An 8,801-nucleotide genomic window follows, 5' to 3' on the forward strand; every position below is an offset into this window, starting at 1 on the left:
CTCTCTCTCTCTCTCTCTCTCTCTCTCTCTCTCTCTCTCTCTCATTGTTTGTTGATCTATCGTCTGTGTGTTTGTATTCCTGCTCCATGCTTCCTCATTCATTCAGGTCAGTATGCCATCATGTGAGACTGCAGGCCTCCATTGAGGCTGAAGGCTCCGTGCAGTGGGTTGTTGTACTCCGGCAGGCCTCCCCTCCAGGCTCTGCTGTCAGGTGATTCTCACAAGACCGCCGTCTTAATCCTCCCCGGCCCACCGAGAGGTTCCTCTGACATCACAGCGGCTCCAAAGGGGCGTGAAGATAAGTGGAACACAGTATACTTATGCTTTCCAGTGTGTCTCTCCGCACATTGCCAGCGACCGCACTCACTAATGCGAAGACACACAACAGAACGGAGCGCTTCCAAGAGAGATTCCACGCAGCAAACCCGGGACTAATTGCGCTGTTACTGTGAGAGACCTGCTGTGGAATCCCATTTGTCTTGCCGCTGATTAGGAGGGGGAAAGGAAGAAGAGGATAAGTGAAAGCACGTCATGAAGGCGCTCTCCGCTCTGTGCCTTCTCGGCGTGTGGCTCGTGGCCCGGCCGGCGACGGCGCAGTTCCCCAGAGTCTGCTGCACCGTGGAAGGCATCGTGTCCAAGCGCTGCTGCCCCGCCCTGGGCCCCGACCCGGCCAACGTGTGCGGCTTTCAGTCGGGCCGAGGGGTCTGCGCTGCCATCCGGGTGGACAGCAAGCCCTGGGGGGGGCCCTACAGCCTGAGGAACGTCGACGACCGCGAGAGGTGGCCCACCAAGTTCTTCAACCAGACCTGCCGATGCCTGGGTGAGTCTTCGCCTCCGGCCGAGCGCCGCGCTTCTCCCCCCCCGTTTCTCTCGGCGTCTCCCTGACGTAGCCCTCCCCCTCACCCCCTCTACCTGTGTTACAGGTAACTACGGCGGCTTCGACTGCGGCCAGTGTAAGTTCGGCTGGACGGGGGCGAGCTGCGACCAGAGGAAGGCCCAGGTGGTCCGGCGGGACATCCACTCGCTGTCGCCGGCCGAGCTGCGGGAGTTCCTGGACGTGCTGGACCTGGCCAAGAACGCCACCCACCCCGACTACGTCATCGCCACGCAGCACTGGCTGGGCCTGCTGGGGCCGGACGGCACCGAGCCCCAGTTCACCAACACCTCCGTCTACGACTTCTTCGTCTGGCAGCACTACTACTCCGTCAGGGACACGCTGCTCGGTACGCAACGGGCGGTTCTTACTGTTAATAATGTTAGTACTGTAAATACTGTTAATAATGCTGATACTGTTAATAATGTTAATAATGTTAATAATGTTAGTACTGTTAATACTGTTAATACTGTTAATAATGATAATACCGTTAGAAAAACGGGACAATAATGATGATCAGTTAAGTTAAATTATGATGGAAATGATGAAAGTGATGGAACATATATGATACATATATGAAATATATATATATTTATATATATATTATAAAGCATACATAATGGAATGACCTAGAGTCATTAATTAATGTATGTATATATATTCATCATTCCATTATATCTGCTTTATAATTGATCAGTATTCATCATCGCTACTCTTTTCTATGTCCCGTGAAGGTCACGTGTTTGTCTGAGCTCTTCTTGTTAGTGCCGGTCAGGGACTACATTTCGTTCTCATCAAAGACTACATTTCCCTTCAGGTCCCGGTCGTCCCTTCAAGGGCATCGACTTCTCCCACAAAGGGCCGGCCTTCATCACCTGGCATCGCTACCACCTCATGAGCCTGGAGAGAGAGCTGCAGGTGAACGCATTCTCATAGCATTCTATATCTGTTTCTATATCATCTATATCTATGTCTATGTCTATATCTATATCTATATCTATCTAGCCTGGAGAGTCTCTCAAGTGAAAGCATTTTCATAACATCATTACCAGTATAAGTAGCAAATTAATTGAAATAGTTTGACATATTTATTAATATATATATATATATATATATATATATATCTATATAAAAATATATATATATCTATATATATATAGATATATATATATATATAAATATATATAAATATAGCTTGGCGAGAGACCTGCAGGTGAATGTATTTTCTTCAACATCATTACCAGTATAAGTAGCAAATTAAATGAAATAGTTTGTCGTATATAATTATATTTATATATATATTTATATGCAAAGAGAGGAAGTCATTACCAACTGGACTGGATAAACAAACACAATGAGCTTATGAATGTAATCCTCCTCAGAATGCCTCCATTATATATTATTATATCAGACAGGATTCCCTGAGCCGTTTGCTGCCCTCGTGAATTACCATGCCTCAAGTAGCTCCTTAGTTATTATTTTATTAATGCATTAATCCCCCCCCCCCCCCCCCCCCACAGAGGCTGACGGGGAACGAGAACTTTGCGGTCCCGTACTGGAACTTCGCCACGGGCCAGACCGAGTGCGACGTCTGCAACGACGCCATGCTGGGGGGCCGCAACCCCGAAGACCCCTCCCTCATCAGCAACCAGTCCCGCTTCTCCAACTGGGGGGTGGTGTGCGACAGGTGACCGGGTGAACGGGTGGAGGGGTGAACGAAAGACAGAGGGAAGGAGTGAAGGACGAAAGGTTAGAGCGAAGGAATGAAGGGGATGAAATAACGGAGAGAAAGGGCGAACAACCGACAGAGCGAAGGGGTGACCGTATCAAAGAGTGAACGAGTGAAAGGATGAAAGATGGTACAAATGAAGGATAATATAAGATCACTTATTTATACATAAATAAGTGATGAAACAATGAAGGAGTGAACAAATGAAGGGGTGAAACAATAGAGGAGTGAACAAATGAAGGGGTGAAACAATAGAGGAGTGAACAAATGAAGTGATGAAACAATAACAAAGAAAAACTAGAACTGCAAGCAGTTATGCAGGGGTCCAAGAAGTGTGCATTTCGCCGGCACAACGCGACAAGAAATGTGCATTTCGCCGGCACAACGCGAAGCATGTGTTCAAAACGCTACCCTGAACCTGTGGATACAAAGGATTTGACTGTGGTAGGAGTAGCGAGAAGTCAGTGTAGCGTTTTGGCGGCGAAATTTTGTAGAAGATATACAATTTCCTCGTTTATTGCGCCCCCTAATGGCGAGATTTTCCGAAATTTATATCGAACGTCATTAAGGTTAGCACCGACATGTGTGTAGAATTTGGACTCGATCCGACGTCTACTTTTAGATTTTTTGGGATTTTTGATTTTCCACGTCTAATTTAGCTAATATACTAATATTCCAAACGCTACCGTTTCGTCGTCGAAGGTCGGATCAAATAACTGTCTATCATTTCTTTGCGAGTTCGTCTGAAGATGCCGTGTGCAAAGTTTGGTGTTGATTGGTCAAGAAATGTGGGAGGAGTAGCGAAAATACAGTTTTGCGGTTTTCGCGATTTAGCAAAAAATATTCATAGACGCAAATGGGCGTGGCCTAGGCCAAAAGATGCAGCAGACTCCAGTGCATCTGTGTGTACAAGTTTTTGGAATCTGGGAGGTTCGGTGTGGGAGTTATAGCCCCAAACGCGTATTCCTTGGTATAGCGCCACCTAGTGGCCGGCATGTCTGGATTTTGTCGTCTGCGTAGTGTTCACGGACCTGGATCTAGTCATGCGATTGGCATGTCGGCACCATTTACGGTTTGGGCTGTGGTACCACTTCTACGGAAGGAAGTATAAGAAAAACAATAGGGATCCAACCTGTTGGCTTGGACCCCTAACTAGAACTGCAAGCAGTTATGCAGGGGTCCAAGAAGTGTGCATTTCGCCGGCACAACGCGACAAGAAATGTGCATTTCGCCGGCACAACGCGAAGCATGTGTTCAAAACAAATGGGCACGGCGTGTGCCAAAAGATGCAGCTGACTCCAGTGAATCTGTGGATATAAAGGTTTTGACTGTGGGAGGTTCGGTGTCGGAGTTATAGCCCAAAACGCGTTTTCAGAACATTCCATTGGCAAATTAGGAGACATACAATGTCGTAGTTTTTTGGCGCCGCCTTGTGGCGAAATTTTCCGAAGACAATTTTCCTTTTCCAAATAACTCCCGCCCACATTATTAATTCTTGGCCATATTTTTTATATAGACTCGGGTTTGCCCCTTGATGGTTTCCTCATAGTTTGAAGAACATTCCTTTGGCCAATTAGAAGATATACAATTTCCTCGTTTATTGCGCCCCCTAAAGGCGGAATTTTCCAAGATTTTTATCGAACGTCTTTATGGTTAGCACCAACATCTGTGTAACATTTGGACTCGATCCGATGTGTAGTTTTGGATTCTTTTGGATTTTGGATTTTTCACGTCTAATTTAGCTAATAAACCAATATTCAAAACGCTACCGTTTCGTCGTCGAAGGTCGGATCAAAAAAGTGTCTATGATTTCTTTGCGTGTGCGTCTGAAGATGTTGTGTGCAAAGTTTGGTGTTGATTGGTCAAGAAAAGTGGGAGGAGTAGCGAAAAAACAGTTTTGCGGTTTTCGCGATTTTGCGAAAAAAAATCATAGACGCAAATGGGCGTGGCCTATGCCAAAAGATGCAGCAGACTCCAGTGAATATGTGGGTACAAGTTTTTGACTGTGGGAGGTTCAGTGTGGGAGTTATACCCCCAAACGCATATTCCTTGGTATAGCGCCACCTAGTGGCCGGCGTGTCTAGATTTTGTCGTCTGCCGTCACCTCACGGACCTGGATCTAGTCATGAAATTGGCGTGTCGGCACCATTTACGGTTTGGGGTGTGGTACCACTTCTAGGTGCTGGAATAATAATAAAAAAAATTCTTACAAAAACAATAGGGTTCCAACCTGTTGGCTTGGACCCCTAACAATAGGGTTCCAACCTGTTGGCTTGGACCCCTAATAAAAATCCTTACAAAAACAATAGGGTTCCAACCTGTTGGCTTGGACCCCTAATAATGAAACATCAGAGCGAACGTATGACGGACACAGACGACTGTGAGTGTCCGGGAGGTGACCCCGTCCCTCTGTCGCCCCCCCCCCCACCCCAGCCTGGATGAGTACAACCGTCTGGTGGTCCTGTGTAACGGCTCCAGCGAGGGGGTGATCCGCCGGGGCCTGGCGGGACGCGCCAACGTCAGCCTTCCCACCATGAGCGACGTGCGCAGCTGCCTGGGCATCAGGGACTTCGACAGCCCCCCCTACTTCACCAACTCCTCCTTCAGCTTCAGGTAGGCCTACTGCCTACACACACACACACACAAACACACACCAAAAGAAGAGCACACACAAACACACACAGTAAGAGCACACACACACACCAGCACAAAAAACACACACATACACAGACACACACACACACAAAGGCACCACTCTTCTGCCGGTCACACGGTGTTCCTCTGAGTCGCCTGGTTCTAACGACCCCCCCCCCCCGCCTCAGGAACGCCCTGGAGGGCTACGAGCGGCCGGACGGCGAGCTGGACGACTCGGTCAACAACCTGCACAACCTGGTGCACTCCTTCCTCAACGGCACCAGCGGCCTGTCCCACTCCGCCGCCAACGACCCCATCTTCCTGGTTAGCCCCGCCCCCGCCGCCGCGCCACATCGGTTCCGACGGGGGGGGGGGTTCTGCCCGTTCTGTTTGTCGCTGTAATTAGAGATGATCCGATACCGTTTTTTTCTTTCCGACACCGATTCCGTTTCCTGAACTTGAGTATCGATACCGAGTACATACCGATACAGCATCCAGCATTTGTACTACTAATATTACTTACAGCTCTGGTTCAATTTGTTTTTCATTTTTTTCAGAACTAGATCATTTTACGTTTATAATCTATAATTATAATAATACATTTTTATCCTTGTAGTTATGCATCGTATGTATGTAGGTCGGAGATGACGCCTTTCCTATTCCGACTTTCCACCTCCGGCCGTTAACGAACGCCGCATAACACCGTAGTGTTTGTGACGTTCTCTGCCTGTGTAGTGAATGAGTCATGTGATGGTATCTGAGCGCCGCATCGATTTGCGTACTTGCCGATACCCGATACTGCATTTTAGGCGGTATCGGAGGAATTTCCGATGGTATCCAGCCGTAACCCAATCCCCTCGCTGTATCGTGCGACAGGTGCTCCACGCCTTCACCGACGCCATCTTCGACCAGTGGATGAAGCGGATGGGCCCGTCCAACGCCAGCTACCCGGACGAGATGGCGCCCATCGGCCATAACCGGGACTTCAACATGGTGCCCTTCTTCCCCCCTGTGACCAACGAGGAGATCTACGTGACGGCGGAGCAGCTGGGCTACTCCTACGCCATCGACCTGGAGGGTGAGCCGCAGGCCGCGAGGGGGGTCACCTTCTGGGGTCTAGCTTCCATCAAAATAAGAGCGTTTAACCTTCAGGTGGTTTAGCTTCCTTCAAAATAAAAGCGTTTTGTGGTCACACTTCATGATAAGGGTGGGTTAATTAACAATTGTTTGTCTTTAGTAAGTGCAATATTAAGGGTTTAACACTCGTCCGCTAAACACAGTGGTTTAGCGGACGTTTTTAGCTAAATAAAGGTTTTGTGGTCACGTTACAATAAGGATACAATAATTTACTATTATTTAACATTAGTTAGTGTAGTAATGAGCATTAGTATATAGAATTAGCGTAGGGGTCAGGGTTAGGGTTAAACCTAACCCTAACTTAATGCTAACTACTTCATTAACTAATGTCATTGAATGTAGCATTATTGTATATTGTTCAACAGTTTTCTTCAGTACAGTTCATTCATGAGCAGGTAGGTCTAACCCCCACTCTACTCTACCCTATTTAGCCAGCGCTGGTTAATCTTGGTCAACGTCTTATAGTGTACATGGAGTAAGTAGCGGTGTAAAGTGGCGTGATTCTGTAGTGGGAGTATAGTTTGATAGAGGCAATTGGTCAAAGGTTTAAATACGTTACTAAACACATAAGGTAGCACTTTTTGACAGGGTAGCACGATTTAGACTCTGACAAGGGAGCATAAATTGTCATAACAGCGGCTCGACCAACCGACATGAGCGGTTGATGCTGACGGTGTAACTCCTCCTGCAGTGGAGGAGGGCGGGGCCAACGTGCTGGTGCTGGGCTCCACCCTGGGCGGAGTCTTCGTGGGGCTCCTGGGGCTCCTCCTCCTCTTCCTCCTCTACGCCCGCCAGCGGAGGAGCCGCGGGTTCGAGCCCCTGATCAAGGCGGACTTCAGTAACAAGCGGTACACGGAGGAGGCCTGAACTGCCCGGCGACGGCGGCTGATTGGCTCACACATTGCACAACGAAAGAAGGCTCGTCCAATCAGGAACCTGGAGGGTCTACAGAAGCATAAAGACTGTACATTTCATAATAAGAGCGCTGTAAATATGAAACGGCATTGAAAATAAGAATAAAAATACATTTTCTGGAATCAGTATTGTCACCAAAATTGTCTGGATACTTGCTAGGATTTTGACGTTGCATTCTTACAAATTATTTTTTACAACATCAATATCAGCTGTCAATCAATATGAATTCAGAAGAAAAAGTGACAGGACACAATTAAATCTTCGCTGCATTTGCATTCAAAACACTGGTATTTTTGTTTGATGTGGACTCTTGTAAACTAGAAATGACATTTCAAAACCCCAAGCACTTAATATGCAATTGACATTTTATTTCAAACAACAATTCATTACTTCTAATAAAAAAAAAATCATGAAAAACAGTTGTTGCTAATTCTGTTTTTGGCGATTTTTCTGTATCTGATATACTCACATAGAACTCGGTGTCTAGTTTTTTATTGCAAAAATATCACCATTAAAAGTGCAATGATACAAAACTCAAAAGGGCATTCTTGCATCCATCCTGCACGATAAAGAGAATCCTGCTTGCTCTCTTAAAGACACAGTAACACCGGGACACCCCACCTCCTCCTCCCCCAAATCTCCCCCCGCATCGACACCGATTCAAAAGGCAACACATCATCAAAGAACCCACAACTATTGATTGACATATGCAAAGCTGAGCAGATAAGGGTCGTGATATAGTGTATATAACGCGCTAATTCCCTCGATATTGTGAGCTTAGCCCTCCCGCTTTTGTAGTTTATCGAGCTGGCGGAGAACAGCGGACAGAGTGCGGCTACCGGCCGGGGTTTTATTTTCTGTTTGCTTTAAGTCGGGCGGCTGGACGGCCACCACCGCCCCCACCCTCCACCCCCACCCAGCGCTCCGTCAACAGCGGCCTCTCTCCCCGTCTCCGAGGGGACGCTCCACCGGGGTGGCTTAGTTGGAGCAGTCATCCCCGTCCGCTCTCCAGCCGTTCTCATTTCACAGGTGACTGTGGTTGGCTTCAAGCGTGTCTGTGCTGCTCGTCCGCGAGCGGAAGAGATAAATGGAGGGGCTTCTTTAGGTTTCCTTCTTCTTCCTCCCTCTTGTCGCTAACATGTGGTTTAACCCCCCCCCCCCACCCTCCTCCCCCTCGTTCCCGCCTCTTTTTGCTGTTGCTGCTGTTCGTCATGAATAACATGGATTTTTTTATAACATGGATGTTATTAATAACATGGACGTTATTAATAACATGAATGTTGTTAATGTCATTAATAACATGAATAATAACATGGATGTAATTAATAACGTGAATGTTATTAATGTTATTAACAACATGAATAATAACATTGGATGTAATTAATAACATCCCTGTTATTAATAACAGGGATGTTATTGGTCATTCATGAATTTGTATTGATTCAGCTACCCTAATTCTGCTCAAAAAGTCATCTCAATTCGCATTTTGAAAGCCTTATTGCAATATAAATA

General features: G+C 46.9%; 1 protein-coding gene across 1 annotated transcript; it reads left to right on the plus strand.

Moving 5' to 3' along the window:
• Positions 1-209: 209 nt before the first annotated feature.
• dct (dopachrome tautomerase) lies at positions 210-7,706 on the plus strand. Its single transcript, XM_060039963.1, has 8 exons — positions 210-820; positions 924-1,223; positions 1,692-1,792; positions 2,395-2,561; positions 5,037-5,216; positions 5,426-5,561; positions 6,114-6,315; positions 7,066-7,706. The coding sequence occupies exons 1-8, from the start codon at positions 532-534 to the stop codon at positions 7,239-7,241; spliced, it is 1,551 nt and encodes a 516-aa protein (XP_059895946.1). The 5' UTR covers positions 210-531; the 3' UTR covers positions 7,242-7,706.
• Positions 7,707-8,801: the final 1,095 nt, after the last annotated feature.

Source organism: Gadus macrocephalus, chromosome 20 (assembly GCF_031168955.1).
Source record: "Gadus macrocephalus chromosome 20, ASM3116895v1".
Lineage (NCBI taxonomy): Eukaryota > Metazoa > Chordata > Actinopteri > Gadiformes > Gadidae > Gadus > Gadus macrocephalus.

What these genes read in the sequence shown, in the direction of transcription:
- dct (XM_060039963.1), top strand. Translation starts at nt 532, where the DNA reads ATGAAGGCGCTCTCCGCTCTGTGCCTTCTCGGCGTGTGGCTCGTGGCC. An exon ending in CCAGACCTGCCGATGCCTGG is followed by an intron (nt 821 to 923) that starts GTGAGTCTTCGC and finishes CCTGTGTTACAG; the next exon opens with GTAACTACGGCGGCTTCGAC. An exon ending in GCCTGGAGAGAGAGCTGCAG is followed by an intron (nt 1,793 to 2,394) that starts GTGAACGCATTC and finishes CCCCCCCCACAG; the next exon opens with AGGCTGACGGGGAACGAGAA.